Raw genomic sequence first — 19,715 nt, forward strand, 5'->3', positions numbered from 1 at the left:
AATTTTGAGTTTATCGGAGTTTATTTTTGTTAGATTCCCAATTCTCCGAAATTCTGACTAAGTTTAGTGTTTTTTATTTTTCAGAAATAAAAATTAATAACTGGTGCAAATGTGTGCTACATTCAAAAGAACACACTTGTATAAAAACAAACTTCTGGAGCTGGGTTTGACGTTGACGCCAAATCCAACCGAAAAATGTAGTTTTGTACAAGTGCATTCTTTTTGGCAGCTCCCCTCGGTAAGACCCCATTCTGACGATAATCTGAGATTGGAAAAGAAACTGGGCTGCCATTTTCTCGGGACCATTTACCCGGTGCACCGACCAAACTTAACTCTAAAATACCGTCTTTTTTTTTTCTTTTTTTTTTTTTTTTTACTGGGACATTGAAATTTGTAGTTTATTGAATAAATTTCAATTGACGTCCAAACTTTACCGATGGGTGTTGTTCGGATTTATCTGAAAACATGGAACCCTAGGTATAACGCGAGCAAACGGGTCTAGTAAATTACATTAGATGAATTTTCTTTGATATCTAAAGAGAACTGTGGGAAGCCAGTGCAGCTGTGAAGGAGGGATCCTTGCAGGGAGCCAGGCGGCCGACTGTGGGCCCCTTCGTCCCAGTTTTGGCCTGGTTGGAGTGGTGCACCTGACGCTGGCCAACTGGAGCCGCTCCACCTTCCACTTGGACAAGGTGAGGCTTTCTCCCGCTATGGTACCTGCGTTTCGTGTCTGTCTACACCGCCTCGTACAAGTGTCGCGCTGTTGGTCGCGGCCCTGGCAGTGTTTCAGCAATGGTGCTGGATGTGGCAGTTGCCCCGCAGCCTGGAGTTGGGACACCATGTGGACAGCCACACTCGCGTTGGCTCGTGCTTTACACCAGTATTTGAACGCCCAACCACCAGGATGGTGACGCGGCATACTTGGGACTTTTTTGAGTTCACTTGTTGCCACTTGTGGAAAACCTTCCATGTATGGGCTGTAAAGAAACGAGTCGCGTTACCGTACTCCCTCCGCTGCTCAGAGGGTGCTCCCAGTGGGTTACTGTGTGTCTTGTGACTGTGTGTTCCCGCCACTCTTTTGGCTCGTCTTTTGGGCGAGAACCTATGATCCTCTAGAGGCAATTCTGCTCCTCCTAGCCTTTTTTGAGAATGCATTGGATGGTTTTTAGCAGTTTCTGGATTTGCACTGCTGTAAGAGTAGATTGCATGTTCCGCATTTTTCCTACAAGCGTGGGAAAAGTGGAGGAAATACTTGGATTGTAGCGACGTATTGAGGCTTTTAAAGAGAATCCAGCCAGGCGGATTTTCTCGGTTTAAAATTATTGGAATAAGATCACTCTCGTAGGGATTGGGGTCGACAGCCCAGGAGAGGAAAGGAAACAATGTTGGTTCGCTAAGCGAGAAATCAATGGATGTAAAGGATCGAGTTGAGGCACTGAAATATGTTGGCTCCATTTTGTTCAGGAAGCATAGAGCTGTGGAAGACCGTTCTATCATTAAGCCACATGTGTCACGTCTTCCACCGCCCCCCATAGGGTTATGGGCATTGAAATCGCCAAAGACAAGGGGTGGTGGGGGAAGTTGATCATTAAGAGATTGGAGCTTTTCATGGGTTAAAGGATAGCTTAAGGGAACGTAGAGAGAACAGATGGCTATCAATCGGTCAGACAGGAGTTTGATTGCACATCATTTAACGAACTGACCAAGTTACCAATCTGCTTAGCAGTCGCATACTTCATGCTGCAATGGTATCTATTCCCATGACGTCACCTCACCTACCCTCTCCTCCTAAAAAACCATGGTGGAAGGCCGACTGTGAAGAATCAAGAAAAAACCAGAACTGAGCATGGGGCATTTTTAGGTGCTATCCGACAGTGACCAACCTAATCAGCTTCAAGATCACGAAGGCTTGCGCAAGGTATATCCGCCGCCACACAAAACACCAGAGTTTTCAAGGATGTGCTTCTTCTATTAACAATACTGCCACCAGCAAAGAAGTGGGCTCACAGTGATGTGATTGCTGTGCCATTTGGGCCAAACTGTGCTAAAGGGCTTATCCTGCTACATTTAGCCCAAATGTGATGAACTTGCTCCAACATTGCACCAAAGTTTGATTTCTAAATACGGAAAATATAATGGCTCTGGCCCTGCTACACGTCCAGATCGTTATGGTATGCTTGTGCGAATTTTCAGAGATTTTAATTTTAGCCACAAATAGCATGCTATCCTATTTGATCTCTCTATCAGTGTCAAACACTGACAGTACTTGAAATTTCCTCAATATTTCTCATGTTCTTAGTTTTCTCTGGCGTGTAAGTTAGCTTCGTTAAGTGCGCTTCTTACCGTGCTCTTGTGTACTGCAGTGAAGCGGTAACCGCAAAGTAAGCATCGCAACTTTGCTCATTTTGCTTCGCCGCAGTGCATCCAAGTGCTAAAGGGAAACCTTCCCCCAGAGCGGGACGTTAAGCACGCAAGCGTCCAGTATATTAAAAAAAAAAGGAACTTCGTGAGTACAGTCGAATCTCATTAATTCAAACTCTAGGGGGACCGAAAATTTCTTTGAATAAAGCAAAGTTTGAATCAACGGGAGTTTTTTTTCCATAGAGACGCATAGGATGGGACCAGCAGGTTAGTTTGAATTATCCGCAAGTTTGAATTAGGAGAGTTTGAATTAAAGAGTGAATTATACTGTGGCTATTATTTATGATAGACTGCTGTGTTCTAGCGATATCTTTTTCAGATTCATAATTTAGTGAGGGTACTCACAAGAACATTTGCAGGAACTGCTCTGTAGGTTTCTTTTTATTTGAACTTTGTTGTTTAGTTATCACCTTTATATATGTTTTATCCATTCAAGTTTCAGTGAGTATAGATTAAACAAACTAAATTAGGTAAAGCAGTAGAAGGGAGCTTGGGAGTGACCTGAACAACTTTGGCTGGATTGTTTTCAAGAAGGCATACTTATCGTTCGCATGCTGATCTCTATTATTATGAGGTTCTACATACAAAATGTCATTAATGTTTATAATTTAATGACAGAAGTATTTGTTTTTCATCTGATTTCAGAATTTTTGTTTTATTACAACCTTTAGTACTTCAATGAAACATCAATTTGCGACCTCAACATTATTCTGACATTATTTTAGTGGAATATACTATTTGGTTTATGTTTCATTTCATACTTAAAATGACCATTCACAGCAGTTCATACTGTCTTTCATCAATCAGCATCTTGTTGCCATGCCTAGTGCTTCTAAGTGCAACTAAACAAGGAAATCAAACCTGCCGTTGCACAGAATTGTGAAGGCAAAGCATGCATGTCTTTTAGTTGGATAAACCAACTCACAAATCTTAATATATAATATTCACAGTAAGTATGGATAAATATAAAATGTGTGCTTGTGCTCGAAAAAGTACTTTTTGCTGCTTCATAATTGAATTGTGGCGGCTCCAAAAGGTGCTACAAAATGGGTCAATCGCATCACTGAATTCATAGTGTCAATGGGCACTACCACTTTTTTTCAGTGCCGCTTCTTTCTGAAACCGGACTGTGCCCCGAGAGCCTCGAATTGCAGGCAGATCTCCTCGGGGAACACTTTCAGCGCGTATAGAGTTCCCAGCATTCTTCAGCGGCTTTTTTGAAACGCAAGGCTCAAGCAGAGTGCCAATCTGTCCAAACATCCAGTGGTACCCGGGAAGCTTACAACTCTCCCCTTAATCTGAATGAGCTGAAATGGCTGCTACACGAAGTAAAACCTACGGCTGCTGGACCAGGCAGAATCCACTACCATATGCCTACCCATCTTCACCACTCGACACTCGATTTAGTCCTGTATCTGTTCCATCGCATCTGGCAGGAGAGGACATACCCATCATCATGGAGAGTGGCAACCATCATTCCTTTGCCAAAGGCAGGAAAAGATGCATCATGTGCATCCAGTTACTGCCCAATTGCGCTAACCAGTTGTCTCAGTAAAACATTAGAAAGGATTGTTAACGAGAGACTTGTGTATTTGTTGGAAAAAGAAAACATCCTCGATAAATACCAACGTGATTTTCGGCGATCTCGATCTACATTAGACTGCCTGATTTGTTTGGAGGCTACTATTTGCGAGGCCTTTGTAGATAGGCAGTATTGCTTGTCTGTCTTGTTCGATTTGGAAAAAAGCTTGTAACACTGTATGGTGGCATGGTAACCTTCAGGATTTGTATAGTTTTGATATTCGAGGCATGATGTTAGCGCTAATTCAGAGCTATCTGGCTATGGATACTTCCCAAGTCAAATTGGGCACAGCCTACTCTCAAGAGTTCTGCCAAGAAAACGGAGTCCCTCGAGGAAGCGTCTTGAGTGTCGCCCTTTTTATAGTAAAAATGAACTCTATATCCCGGGTCATTCCATCGTCTGTCTAGTACTCTCTTTATGTTGATGACCTCCAAATATTGGTCTCATCTTGCTACCTTGCTGTGTTTGAACATAGGATTCAACTAACTGTAACCAATTTACTAACGTAAGCAGATCAAAAGGGGTTAAAATTTTCTCCTGGAAAGAGTGTTTGTGTTTGCTTCTCTCGCCTGCAGGGACCCTTAGCTGACCCCTCAGTCGCTATTCGCTCCACCCAAATTCTAACGAAACCAGAACACAAATTCTTAGGGCTTATTTTCGACCACCAATTGTCTTTCCTTTCTCATATTAAGTATAATTGCCAAAAGGCACTACGCATTCTTAAAGTGCTTTCTCGCACATCTTGGGGCTTTGACCGGTTCTGGCTTCTACGGATGTATAGATCAGTGATTTGCTCGTTTTTAGATTATGGCAGCATTATATATGGATCATGGCAGCATGATATATGGATCGGCGAGGCCTTCAGCTCTAAAAATGCTTGATCCTGTCCATCCCCAAGAGTTGATCTACTGGTGCCTTTTGCACATTGCCAGCCTCTGCAGAATCAAATAAATGGTCGCTGGAGAGACAAAGGTCTGTCTTGGATTCGTTCAGTGCCTCTACACCCTGCCCAAGGTGCTGTAGTAGAAACAAAATACAAACACAGCTTAATAAGCAAGCCCACTGTTATACCTCCGTTCAGTATGGGAAACACATGCACAGCAGATTCTATTTGACTGAGCACTAGAATGCCAATACCTCCTATCCCACAAACAGTAGCCCCATGGGATTACAACTCACTAACCAAATACAATAAGAAAGACACTTCTCCAGAGTGCATGAGAGAAGCATTTTTTTAACTTCACAGTAGATGTTCTGTGCACAGCTTACACTACGCAGATGGCACCAAGTCTGATACATTAGTTGGATGTGGCATGGTTGGACCCTCTGTTTGCTGTACCCAATGAATTGCATCTGCAGCCACCATTTTAATGGCAGAACTATGTGGTCTACGTGTTTCTATTGACCATATTGCGAAAACAAACCGCATGATCTCTTTTATATACATGGACTTAGTTCTCTACAAGCTCAGAGCTTCTAAAAACCCGATAATCATAGAGTTGCAGAAAAAAATTAATCTTGCGAGGTCTGCAAATTAAGCAGACTTCGCAGCAAGTTCTGCTGGCGAGAGAGAAGTGGACTGGCATACTATCCCATATAAGGATTACCATAAACTCGTAAAATGTTGTGTCACCCAAAACTGGCAGCAAGAGCGGGGTGAAAATATAAATAAAGCACCATACAGTAAAGCCATTGCTCAGTAAGTGGGAGAAGGCACCGTGAACGATTCTATGAGATCTTGTGCCGATTGAGGATAGGTCATATGTACCACCCTCACAGCCATCTTCTGCGCAGGAAACCATTGACTGTTGAACACATATTGCTTGAATGCGTATGGCTCTGCACAACGTGAACATTTTTCTCAAATATATGAACATATACCGTTACACCTTACAATCCCACTCTCTGACGAGCCACTTATCTCGCATAACTCTGTTTTTTTGGTTGGTAAGAGTTATTGGTCTTTTACACCGACTATGATTTTATATTCCAACTGGTACTATAGAAAGCTACTAAAGCTCTTTGCTCTTTGAAACCTTTTCTTAGTCTGTCTCTGGCGCAGCTAGATGCTTTTGCTCCATAAAACCTCCATCGATGCAATCAATCGTAAATATTTATAGCAGGATGAAAAGGAGCAGTGAAAACGGGTGCGGCAGTATCGTAGCACCCGGTGCGTCCCTGCGTCAGTTCTGCGCGGCGCTCGGATCTGGTCGATACAGATAATGCCGCGTGGTACATCTGTGGTGCACCTAGCCCAGTGTCACCGCTCATGTGTTCCATGCTTTAAAAGCGGTGCTCTTCTGGGAAAATCTGAGTTTGGCACTTGTCTAATGTCCTAAGGCAAGAAAATCGCAGAGTGAAAGGAGGAAACGGAAGCGAGCAAAATAATAAACTCTAAAAAAAAATCAAAACACGAAAAAAGAAAAAAAAAAAGAGCAAATGAAGCCTCTTTAGCACTAGAAGAGATCAAGCTGCATTTGTTTTAGTATGACGGGGTTTACATCAATAAAGAGCCGTTAATTAAACCATACTTTAAATTTACAGTAAGTTCTTCTTTCCCATTGTTTTCAGTGATTGTATGGATTGATCGACCAATTTCCCATGTTTAAAAATATGTCTAGTAATAAAGAACCACTTTTTTCTAGCAACAGTTATTTAAATGAAACGAAAGAGCGAGATTAGAAATAGAGGAAATAATTCCCGTGAAAAGAAAGAAATTTGTCTCTTATTAAGCTTGACAGTAAAGCACGCGAATAAAACTGGTTTATTTGATTTAAAAAGAAGAAATCGTGATTTATTTCCTACCCTGCTGCTCGGAAACCTCCTTGGAGTATGTGGCCTTAAAAGTCTCTGGCCAAAGTAAAAAAAAAAAAAAAAAATCATGATTTTGTTTAAAAATTGAATGAATTGGGTTTATTTTATTTAAATCAGGTATATTTCATTTTAATCAAACTTGTACGATTTAAGTCACTTCAGCTAGAAAAGAGTGACTTTTTTTATCTTTAGATATGGTTCTTTAAGGACTGCCTGATATAGTATAAATCTTTCATGCTTGACCATTCTCTGCTAGCTTTACATACAAAGTAAATGCCAATGGAATGCAAAAACTGATAGACAAACAATAAATAAAAAATATTTTCAGTATTGTTTGTGGATGTTTGATTTCAATCATCATAGCCAAGTCGGTGCAATTTGTACTCCGAGTCACTAGTTGTGTGCAATGCAGGCGAAGGTAGTGCCAGCCGAAGAGAGAAAGGGCGGGCACTAGGAAGGCGGGAAGGGAGAGGAGGGCAATGGAAGGTGAGGGGAGAAAGGGAGAGCACTAGGAACTCTAAAGAGGAGAAGTTTCTTTCCTCCTTTCCAGCCTTCCTAGTGCTTGCCCTTTCTCCCCTCGCCTGGCGTCGCCTTCGCCTGCACTGCACACAACTGATTGCCCTGAAACCAGGACAGTGCGCAGCGCTCCCCGGTCATGCAGTGCGAAGTCGGTGCAACATAGGGGGCAAACTGCGCCATGCCTGTGCACCGCGGCGAGCACCACGATGCATCACCTCGCGCGTTATTTGTTTTTCTTGCGTATGTCCACACACAGCGGCCATCTGCTGTCAATTTCTCCCGGCTTTTTACTCGCGGATTTAGCGGTCCCACACGAACGAACATTGTGGACATGATTGTCGATGGGGTCACGAAGCGGGTAACAGTTCCACAGGTATATTTTGCCCATCATTGTTGGTTCAAAAAAAGAACCACCAGATAATAGCCGTACCTCGGTTGCCTCGGTATCATTGAAACGCCTCGCAACGCTTTCCACGAAGTTCTTAACTTTCGGGCGCTCCTTGCCACCGCAGCAATTGCCGGTAATCGCAACGATGGCAAGAAGCTCGTCGTCTTCGCTGTCGGAAGAGCTGGGGAATTCATAGAATGCCGCTGCGAGGCGTCGTTTTCGCAAAGTCGCTATCTCGATCGGCTGTGCGTCTGCTATTCCCGCCATCTCCTCGATTCCCTCTCCTGGCCGGAATGCCCGATGGGATTGCACCCCGGCACACCGTCCATTTTCTTGGTTCGCGTTTTGATCGAGGACCATTGATTGAAGACGATGGGGTACACCTCGGTGCCCCGGTATAGAGTAGAGATGGTGATATAAATCACCTTGATTTTTATTCCCTGTCTCTGGCATGCACGCAGGTCCCCGCCCACTCTCCTCTGGAGGGCACCCTGCTGGCACAGCTCAAGCTCAGGCCCCAGCAGCATCCGCAAGTCCGGGGATTTCTGGTGAGTGGCACTGGGGAGCATCTCTCTCAAAGGGGGGGGGGGGGGGGGGGGGGGGGGGGGGGTGCTACTACTGCTGCTGGCCGATCGCTCGCTTTATCCCTTTATCACAAATGTTTCTGCCCAACTTTTTAGCAATACCCCCCCAATCGAAAAACATGGCACGAAGTATGTCAGCATTCATGGTGTTTAAACCCCGATACTGTGGTGAGGGAAAAAAATAGGAAATTTTAAAGTCGAAGAAAAAAAGGCACAGGAGAAGACGTCTGAAACTCAGCTATATCGTCATTTTCTCTCAATCTTTATATAGACAAACTCATGTTTACAAATAAACCGGAGCGCCCCTAGTGGACGCCACCAGCACCGCATGTGCACAATGTAGTGTGGGCAAGAGGATCGCTGTCGCCCAGGGCTCTCCCCGCAGTGGGCGGCAGTCACTTTCCCGCCCACCGCTCCCACTGACCACTTACCGCTCAATTATGCCACAGGATGACGATGCGATTTTGCCAGCGCACATGGCTGCAGACTGTCGTACTCAGCAAGCCTGTGAACCACCTTCTTATCGCGTCTTATCGCATTGCCCACTGCCGCCACTCTTTCAAACAAGGAGAGCGGAGCCACAGAGCGCCGCCGGTAGTGATGGTGTGGGGGGGGGGGGGGGGTGCTCGGCCGAGGAGCAACACAAAATAAACGGAGGTAACGAACATGCACCGTGCAGCAGTTCTCTCCGCAGGCGGTGAGTCGCAGAGAGCAGAAAGCCTAGACGACTTTTCTTTCTCTGCTCAATGCTTGCTCGCGCCGTGGCTTGCTTTATCATCGACTCTTCGCTCGCTCCCCGCCTTTCCTTCCCCATCTTTTTTTTTTTCTTTTTTTCCCAGGGCAATTGGGAGTGGCGCCACGCGGCCCTGCGGCTTGGCGCCACTCGCAGGGCCGCGATATTAGAGAGCCTACACAAAGTGCATTCTGTCGGCAAGCCAGATAGTGCCGCGTTGCAAACCCCTTCTCGCCGCTCACATCTCGGTTATGTCCACCGTTGAAAAATTTCTGGGGAGAACCCTGCCGTCACTCATAAACAAACCATTGAAATGTGATGTTGCCAGCATCGGTGCGAGTCCCTGTGCTCTCTGTCGTGTTGGAATTGTTGATTCTACGTCTTCCTGGCAATGTTTGACTACTTTAGTGGCCTCAGCAAAATTAATGCGTTGTACCGCAAAACTTTGCGTGAATAATGTGTCATGCGACGATTTATTCCACGTGGACGCTAAAGCCTGATTTGCATGATGAGATTCTGCTCTCTATTTTCAGTCATGGCGTCGCTCGGGCTGCAAAAGCGTGAACCGTAGCTGAGATGGTCGACGTCGATATTGAAAATCGCAAGCAGAATCGGACCAAGTGAATCAGGCATAATAAGTTGGTGATGGCCACTGGTAACAATGATCAACATCTTCGTGCATCTACTGTTTACACCGAGCCTACTTACCCTCAACCAACCCTCAACCAACCCTCAAAACTCTTAAAGTGTTTTAAGCCCTGCACTTGTTATCGTAATTACCAGGTCAACGATTGGTCTACAGGCCTCTGTCGTTTGAACGAGCAGACGACAACAAGCAGAAACGTTTGAAAGAGCAGATGACAGTTCGAACGATCAGGTAGCCGTTTGAACTTGAAGATGCACTGAATGTAGTCTGCAGGTGGTCGGTACAACTTGGCAGTTTTCCCACATTCATGTTGCAACAACACAAATAAATCTGACGACCACAAGTATCCCTGAATTTAACCCAAAGTGCTTCCCATGTGAGCAATAGTGGTTCGACGGTGGCTCGTTTTTCTTTTTCACGGCCCCTATCCACGTTCTTGGACAAAACGAGCAGACAGAAAACACGTGAAAAACGAGATGTACTAGATGCACATAAAATAAACCCCACTGCTAACTTTACCCACGCTGCACCTGCAACCCCCAAATTGCTAATCCCCAACTGTCACATCCCTGAAAACAAGCTATTTTATTGGAAGATATGATTTTGCTTTCACTAATGCTGGGGTTGTGAAGGAGGGGCTCAGACCATCCTTTAAAGTCAGTGGGGGGTCCGAGACCCCCTGAGGTCCCCCAGACTTTAAGCCCTGGTGCCACAGTACCTTGCCGTGTCATATTGGCACCTAATATGGCATCTGCACAAAGCGTGTAAATGCAAACATTTTACCCCCCAAACATGTCAATTTTTCGGGAAAAAAAAGTGTGTTCATTATGCAAGTAAATACTATTACTCGAGCAAATACGGTATTTCGACTTTTTGATTCCACAAAGAGCAAATTACTGAAACCAGCTCCCTGCCTCCATGGCTATACCATCTCTGAAGCCACACACTTGAAGAAGGTTGACAACCATTTTATCTGTTGCAACCACTCCTCTGTAATGCCTCCGGGCCCCGAGGGTATCAAAAGAAAAAAATAACTGGGAAAGGATCTCCAAGTGGGGATACGCGCAATTACGATGACCGTGGCTTTTTTCAGATCATTGCAACAGGACCGTCTAAAGTGGCGCCGTTTGCGCCACGAACGAAGCTCTGCCACGTCTTGCGCCATTTTTGACAAGGATTGCACCACACTCGCGCTCAGGTGGGCTGGAGCAAGAAATTAAAATATTTCATCGTTGGTCGACCCTTGGGGAAGTAAGGGGGAAGAACAAATATGTATTTCACAGCGTCTCTACAGTCAGATTACAGACTAAGCTTTCAACACATACAAACACAGATACTAAAAGCGCAGGTCACGAAACATTTGCTGCACTCGACTGGTTTAGACGACGAAGGAACACGTACAGGAAGATTGACAAATGCCATGTTGTCGCACTTTGATGACGTTTGGTCGGTCTCATTGACTCATACCATCAGGTGAGCTTTGAATTAAGGTGAAGCAAAGTATCGAGCTTGCTCGTCAACCGTGCTACAGCCTGATGATGCGTCGGCGGGTCGATCACGGACATGGTCTAAATTTTCAGACGATGTCGGCACTGTCAAGCTAAAAGTCGCGAGGAACCACTGCAAAATGGTAGGGTGGCGGCTACTGTGATAAGACAGAACCAGGGCCTTGTACACCTCGCGAGTTCGCTCGACTATGATGCCTGCTGCATTCCTCCGTGCCGCCTCTCACCAGCGCACGCACGCCAAGCTTCCCCGCTTTGCACCGGAGTGCTAGGAGCAGCGGCTGCCACGGGGAGTGCCTCAGTTAGCACAATATGCTCGGAAATGAGGCAGCATAATTTCCGAGCCCCTGTTCTTTGCTCTTGATTGTAGATTAATCTCTAAGTTTTTTTTTTTAAACTGCGACGAGAAAAACAAATTGTGTGTTTAGATTTCAATAAATAAGTCCAGGTAGTTCCCATGCAGCTGTCTGTCGAAAGAGCAGCGAGGTTCCAATGCCGCTAAAGAGCAGTGTCACTTTTCAAGCACGAGTGGAGGTCTTCATAATGTTTGTAGGTGGTTGTTTTTGCAGTTTATAGGACTAAAGTCTTGACTTTGGTAGGTTTATGAAACTTGGAAGACATATTTTTATTGATAGACACATTAGCGAATATACTGCATGGTTTTTGTTGGCACTTTACAGAAATTATATTTATGAACTAAATAAACTACCGGGTGTAAAAATTGGATGAGAGAGAGGGTCTTTATCCCAACTCAAGTGTTGAACTGTGATTCATTTTTCATCCAGTTTTAGTACCCATTATAAATGGAACTACTCTGAGTAGAGCCTTATTTCTAAAAAAAGAAGGCTCTGTGTTCCTTTTGTGCCCTATCTATTCTTATTACAAAAGGTTGTAAGTTATATGCTACAGTACCAAAAAGGAACCCTCAATCTTTATCAAAGATGAACTCATTTAGCGATCCAATCAATTTTTTCCACAGATGTTCGCATCTGGTCCGAAAGCGTCAGTGGCTGCTTTAAACCAATATTTTCCCTGCTACGGATCCTACTACAAAAGGTCAAATGCCGCTTCCATAACTGCGTTTTTGACTCGATAAATGTTTTCTTGAGAACTTGGGCTAAGTTCTTAATTTGGCCACCCCTTGGTTTTGGTCTCCAAAAGGCTGGCCCACCCCTTGGAGACCACAACCAGGGAGGATGTTACTGACGGTGCAGTTGAGAAATTGCCTGTTATTTGTGAGCCTTCTGGCCATTGAGTGAAACTCCGCAAGATTGTAATAGGATTCACTGTACTTGCTGAATCCTTTGTGCGAGGGTGGAGAATATAAATCAAGATGATTTAAGTTGTGATTTAAACCGGAACAAGTCCTATTTACTGTTCGTTTGTCATTTGATGTTTCCTCTGTGCACTTGTTTTGTACTGAAATCAAAGAATCCTGGAGTAAAAGATTTCTGTTAGGCTGAACACGAACAGAAAGCAGTGTTCTTCTGAGCAAATCGAAACATTGGGATTTCTTCCTAGATTCCACTTTGTTTGTCGGTTACGTAACATCATGTTGCAAGGAAAACGCAATCAAAGCTTTTTAGCTAACTATGCGTTTTAATATGATGGGTGTTATATCAATAAAAAGTTGTTAAACAAGCTGTACTTTAAATTTACAGTAATCATTTCTTCGCATTGCTATCAAGGATCGGACAAATTGATCAATCTTTCTGCCACGTTCAAAAATACATGCAGTGATCAACAGTCACTATTTTCTAGCTACAGCAATTTAAATATAATTAATCTGATTTAAATCAAATACATAAGCGATATATTTAAACTTAAGAAACAAATGTTTTTTTTTTACTTTTTTTTGTGGAGCCTGGGCCCAAGGGCTATGGAAATAAACGGGCAATGTTCCGACGCTTTCAGACGATGTTCGAGGACGTTGGCGGCTTAGGTGCTTGGCATCGTCGCTGGTGCCTGCTGGCAAAGAACCGGCTGTCGTTTTGGCGCTACCCCGAGGATGAAGGAACCAAGGTGGGTGTCGCTCCCTCGTCAGGCACGGTCCGTAGGTACAGCCCCACTGCGTTTGGCCTCACCTTGGCAGGGCCGACGGGGCTGCTGCATTGGCCATTTTTCTGGGAGGGCTGCAGAGCCCTTGCACCTCTGCTCGGTGCAGAGCTGAGTCTTGCACACATAGTCTTCTGCAGGGTGGTTCTGCTCGGTTTCCTTTTCCACATTCAAATGCTCGTTATGATAGAGTGTGCAGCGTGCCCACGAATAGGGAGAAACCTGTAAAGCGGCTGCATAAATCGGCTCGGTAACGTATCGCGCTACGATTTACCGCAGAGGGGCCTGAAGGTAGTGGAAGCATCGCATCAAACAACTCATTTACACGAGTAAAAAGTAAAAACACAAGAACTGATTTTCCCCACCTACGGTGCCCGTCTGCTATCCACGCACTCTCTGTGCGTGGATGGCGAAACAACCGACAGAGGGCGGCGGCCCCCCTGGCGCAACCTTACCTCCAGGTTGCTGCGCCAAAAGCGGGCAATGTTTTTGAATCATGCGAGGCACCCGCCCAATAAAACGGATGAACTAGCAAATAAAACCGATGGTCAGCCGTTTAATCTCGGCAACATGTCGTCTGCTTTTAGTGCGACCGTCCTCTTGTCGGAGACTGGGTTCAAGAATTCCGTGGTAGGATATTGGCGCAAACAAACCTTTTGAAAAGGGAGGGAAAAAAGTAAAAGGTTATGAGTAATAGTTTCAAAAGTGATCGGATTATTTCCTAATAAATGTATTTACTTCAAGAGTAATCATTTAGGAGTAATTTGATTACTCGTAATGAGTACCGTACAACTCTTGTATGGGCCAAAAGAGTGTGCATTGCGTGGGGCATTTCTCCATGTCTGGTGGCTGGCCCTGCACAGGGGAGTAAAGCCGGGTGTAGAATGCGGCAAATCCCAAGTGCCAACATCGCTAGTCCCGAGGGAGAGAGCGACAGAAAAGCGGAGGTTAAGTGTGGCCAGCGGCATCGTCATATGCATTGCCGGCACAAGCAGCGCTGTCAGCCCTCTGTAGTCGCAATCAAAAGCGTGCCAATAAACGTCTTTGTTTCTCAGCGATCACCGCGTGCGGTTGTGTCCCTACGTGCGGTCGACATGGTGTCAGAAGACACAAAGACTTCGGCGAAGTAGGCTTCGCTGAACAGCCGCGCAACCCTGCCGCTGCAATTGGCTACAGCAGCGACAGCGGGAAACGTGACATCCCTGCTACCAGCCCTGAAGTCCCTGGATACGTCGCAAGATCTTTGGGTGGCACTGAAACTTTGGGCGAATGAGTACAAGCTCCATGCGACTGCGACTGGGCTCGCAACTAAGCCCAAAGAAATTCAAGCAGCAACGTTTTTGTTCGTGGTTGGCGTAGAGGGACGGAGGATCTTCCGCACGTTCAATTTCAAAACGGAAGCGGATCGCAATGACACAGACGAGCTCTTTGAAAAATTTAAGGAGCACTGCAAGCCCATCGTTAACCTCATGTACCATGACTTTGTTTTCGGCTTGAGAGTTCAAAAGCAGGGGGAATGCTGCCTGACGGAGCTTCATACGGTCATCCGGAATTGCGAGTATGGGCAGCTCAAAGAAAGGATGTTCAAGAGCCACATCATCCTAGGCATAAAGGACAAGCAGTTACAAAGCCATCTGATAATTGAGAACCCCGATTTCAGCAAACTCATGGAAATTTGTGGCACGCGAGAGAAAAGCAAGGAGCAGGTAGAAGAGATACAGAAAACGACCCAAGTAGGCCGCGGCAATGCCGACAAGCACCAGGACGCCACTAACAAGGTCAACTTAGCACAAAAAAACCAAGCATGCGCAAAGTGCAGTTATGCGTACCGCAAGAACCAAGCCTGCCCTGCAGAAGGCAAGAAATGCAAGCAGTGTGGCAAACTCAACCACTTCGCGAGCGTCTGCTGATCAAAGAAGCCGAACAAAGGCGCGCCAGACAGATGAAGACCCGGAAAGTTGAAAGCCTGGAATGCGAAGGAAGCTACTTTCTGCATGCTGTCTCATCGTGCCACACGCAAAAAGGGGTTGTTTGGAAAGCCAAGATCGACATTGAAGACCAGCCAGTGGTCTGCAACTTGGATACTGGACCAAACTGTTCAGTGATTTCACTCAAGCAACTGAAGGTGATAACACGCAAGGAGTTTGAACCAATTAAGCAACAACTGAACACATTTTTCGGCCAGAAAAAGAAAGCAGCCGGAAAGGTGACTCTGCAAGTGTCCAGCAAACACGGAGCTGCTTGAGCTCAGTTCTTTGTTGTGCAGGAGTCGGTGCAAGCAACCCTCAGTGGTGAACTGTCCCAGGAGCTAGGCCTCATCCAACTTGTGACTACAGTAACAGAAGAGGGCCAACTTTACGAAGCGGCACGACCGTTCTAAGAGACTTTCAAGGGACTAGGTGAACTACGTGGGAGTGGGGTACCACATGAAACTGCACTACAGATCGCTAGGTGTAGTCAAGTCAGCCAGTAACGTCATACTGGCCCTCCGTGACAAGGTCAATGCTGAACTCGACTGGATGGAAACAAATGGAGTGATAAGCCCCATTACAGAACCAACCGAATGGGCCAGCCAGGTGGTAGTTGTAGTCAAGAAAGATAAGAATATGATTAAACCTTGTCAACCTGATCAAAGCATGCAAGAGAGAAGGCATTACCATATGCAGACACTGGAGGACATTTCGACAAACATAGAGGGTGCCAAGTACTTTTCTATGTTAGGCGCTGCCACAGATTTTTGGCAGATTCGATCTGACAAGCCCAGCTTATACTTGTGCACCGTGAGCACGCCTTACGGTAGGTACAGATTCTTCCGGATGCCATTCGAAATTGCCACTGCCCCAGAAGTCTTCCAAAGAGCAATGCACCAGGTGCTCCAAGGTCTCAGCGGTATCGAGGTGGTCATGGACAACATACTGGCACAGGGTTCAACAAAAAAGGAGCACGACAGACGTCTACAAAACGTCGTGCAACGGTGCGAAGAAGTGAACCTCAAGCTGAACCTGGCCAAGTGCCACTTCTGCCAAATGGAGGTATGCTACCTCGGGTTTGTGCTAACCGACAAGGGACTCTCGATCGACCCGAACAGAGCAGAGGATAACCTTGCAGTTCAAGTACGAGAGATTGCAAAGGAACTGAAGACGTTCCTGGGAATGGTGAACTTCGTTGCCAGATTTTTCCCGAACATGCCGGAGTTAAGTGCACCTCTACGAGACCTGCTGAAGGACAATGCTTGGGTCTGAACCGACTCCCAGCAAGAAAGCTTTGAGCATCTTTGGACAGCCCTATCACAGGCACCGGTTCTGGCATACTACAACAAGACGCAGCCCCTTGTGTTGCAGGTAGATGCTGGCCAACGAGGTGTAGGAGCTGTCATCCTGCAGAATGGACACTCCCTAGCCTACTCTTCTCGCTGACTGGAGTGCAAGAGAGAGATGCACAAATTGAAAAAAAGATGCTAGCCATTGTGCATGGTTGCACCTGTTTTCACAACTATGTCTTCGCTCGGCCTTACATCCTGGTGGAAAGTGACCATGGCCCTCACGAGGCGATCTTCAGGAAACCACTTCACCAGTGTACGTCCGCTACGTCTGCAAAGAATGCGCCTGGCTCTTAAGAAGTACTCACTGCAGATAAAGTATGATCCGGGAAACGAGATGTTCATCGCACACGCCCTGTCTCGGTTTCTATCGATAGCGAAGGTGCCAGAGGAAGAACACTTCCAAGGGAACGTCACTGAAGAGCTGACAGTCTCTGCAGAAAGACTACAGCAAATCAAGCGGGCAACGAAGCAAGGTGAGAATCTTCGTACTCTGAGGGAGTATGCAAGCACAAAGTGGCCAGAAGAGAAAAATGCCGTCCCTGAACAAATCCGAGCCTACTGGCCGTACCATGATGAGATCCATGCAGAAGACGACCTTCTTCTCCAATCAAACAGACTGATCATTCCCAGCATTATGAGGAACGAAGTCCTAGGCCTCTTGCACGCAGCCCATGGGGGTACAGAAAAGATCAAACAATGTGCCGGAGACGTTATGTTTTGGCCAAGAATGTCAGCAGACATCCAAGAGAGAGCGGAAAGATGTGCGCTCTGCAGACAACACGAGACCAGGAACCAACTGCTGCCAATGATGAGCAATGATGTCCCAGAACTGCCATGGCAGATAGTTAACATGGTCCTTTCCCAGCAAGCAGGAGAAGAGTATGGGATCATTGTGGACTTTTATATGTTTTATTTTGAACTTCAACGCTTGAAACACACAGTGGCAGATGCTGTCATAAACCTCTGCCAAGAGGTCTTCATTACACATGGTTTTCCCCACAAGCTGATCAGTCACACTGCGCCACTGTTCAACAGCCACATGTTTGCCGAATTCATGGAGCGCTGTGACATCATCCACGCGACATTGAGTCCACACTGCCCCTGTCCAAACGGATTGGCCTAGTGAGCCGCCCAAGAGGCAAAGAAGCTTCTGAGCAAGACTCCCTACGACACGGCAGAATTCTACACCGCCCTGTTGGAATGGAGGAACATGCCAAGAGACAGGCTCCTGCAGTCCCCAGTCCAGCGTCTGATGGGAAGAAGGACGAGGACACCGCTGCCTACCCAACCTCAAGCTTTTAGAACCTGAGACAGTGCCACCCCAGCAGGTAACTGCAAGACTTAAGGAGATATGCCAGCGCCAACAGACGTACTACAACCAAGGTAAAAGAGGTCTGAAGCGTCAGCATTTCGGGTCGCCAGCAGTCGTAGTCACAGACGACCCCGCACTCAGATCCTACATAGTGGCGAGTGAAGATGGACAACAGCTTCGTCACAACAGAGAGCATACCCGCTCCCAAAGCCCCGCAACAATGGCAGCAACGATGCCACAGCCTTCGGGACCCCAACCCGTGGCACCAAGGAGAAGCTCAGGACAGTCCCGCAAGCCACGTCGGTACATAGAGTGTGACTGAGGCCTTAGTTCCAGACTTGTTTCCTTTCATTAAAGAGAGGGAGATGTAGCCAATGGCATCATCATGTGCATTACCAGCATAAACAGCACCACCAGCCCTCCATAGTCAGAATTAAAAGCGCACAAATAAACGTCTTTGCCTCTCAACTATCTCCGCAAGCGGTTGTGTCCCTACGCACGGTTCTTATTAGGCGTGTTTGTGTAGCTGCAACGAGTTGAAGTTGCTTGAGCGCTTGCCAACATTATTTATTTTTATACGATTACGGTGTTTTTCTGCAAAGTCAGCTCGAAAAGAACAAGGTGCAGACCTTGCAGGGGATGTTTTACTGCTTCTTTGTGCATATTAAGGCGTCGCCAGCGATATGGGCCCATCAGGACCGCCAGCTGGGACCAGCAATGTTCATGTCTATGCCCTGCCGTTCCCAAGTGCCCCGAATGCGTGGGACCTTTCCCTCTATATTATTAATATGACTCTGCAGGAGCCCAAGGGCTGGCTGGACCTGTACGAGAGCGGCGACATGGACAGCCGCCTGGTGTCGCGTGACGTGTGCGCCCGCCCGCACACCCTGGCGCTGGCTGTGGCAGGCGGGCAGCGCCTGCTGTCGGCCGACACACGGGAGGAGGCAAAGCGCTGGTGCGCGGGCCTCAATGCTGCGCTGCACTGGACGCGCACCTGGGCCTGCTGAGGCTCCAGCACGCTTCCTCAGCTAGATCACCTCCGGGAGATAAACGACGCTTTGTGGACTCCACATGAGCCAATCTTTGACTTTTCTCGGGCCTTTTCTGTGCTATTTGTACGGGGTATCCGAAAACAACAAAATGTATGCTGCTTTTTTTATTTCAAAAATAAACTAAGCACTGCCGAACACTCATTCTCTGCCCAAATGTAGTACTAGCAGTGCGAACCAGGTTTCAAAGTTTCAGCAACCGGTATTTTATTCAAAAGTTCACAAATAAGATGGCTGCACTGAGAGATACATTGTTAAGACATAGGGCGCAGTGGACCGCTGATCCTTTTCAGTTGAATACTGCTTCATCCAGGAGGTAAAAACGATTTGTTTTGAAAGACAAGACAGCAATTAGCATTCCAGAAAAGGTTTGTTTGTGCATCTCGCCTGAAAACGAATTCATCGATCGAACGGTAGGGTGCCGATAGTACGCCGTCAGAAAAGGTATAAAGGAAAAGAAATATGTGACACGACTAATTTAAGCCGTTTTAACGTCGCTAGAGTGAAAAGGTTTAGCTCTCGGTGACTGAAAACTTTGCGTGTATGAAGTTTTCGTCATGCCAATATTCAAGTGTAGAATAAAGCCAGCGCACGAGCCGAGGGGGACTCTGCGTTTCAAGACGCTCGCGCGCCCCACCCTTTGCACTGTTTTCTTTCAGCTGGTCTCAGCTTAGACGCTGTAGCTTAGACGCTGTTCTAGCAAACCGGCCGGGAGCAAACGGTCAACGATACTTCATCTCACAAACATCTGCAGTGCAGACAAAGGCACGGGCACGAGCGTGTGG

General features: G+C 46.4%; 1 protein-coding gene across 1 annotated transcript in view; it reads left to right on the forward strand.

Annotated features, from left to right (window-relative positions):
- The window catches only part of LOC8041402 (anillin), a 68,949-nt gene extending 49,879 nt beyond the window's left edge, over positions 1–19,070 (forward strand). Inside the window, exons 15-18 of the mRNA XM_029995431.3 lie at positions 586–692; positions 8,186–8,272; positions 13,107–13,214; positions 18,682–19,070. Coding sequence (XP_029851291.3) covers positions 586–692; positions 8,186–8,272; positions 13,107–13,214; positions 18,682–18,888 — 509 coding nt within the window. The 3' untranslated portion in view covers positions 18,889–19,070. The remainder of the gene's footprint in view (positions 1–585; positions 693–8,185; positions 8,273–13,106; positions 13,215–18,681) is intronic.
- Positions 19,071–19,715: the final 645 nt, after the last annotated feature.

The sequence above is a fragment of the Ixodes scapularis genome, unplaced genomic scaffold (assembly GCF_016920785.2).
Source record: "Ixodes scapularis isolate PalLabHiFi unplaced genomic scaffold, ASM1692078v2 PGA_scaffold9__187_contigs__length_104089568, whole genome shotgun sequence".
Taxonomy (NCBI): Eukaryota; Metazoa; Arthropoda; class Arachnida; order Ixodida; family Ixodidae; genus Ixodes; species Ixodes scapularis.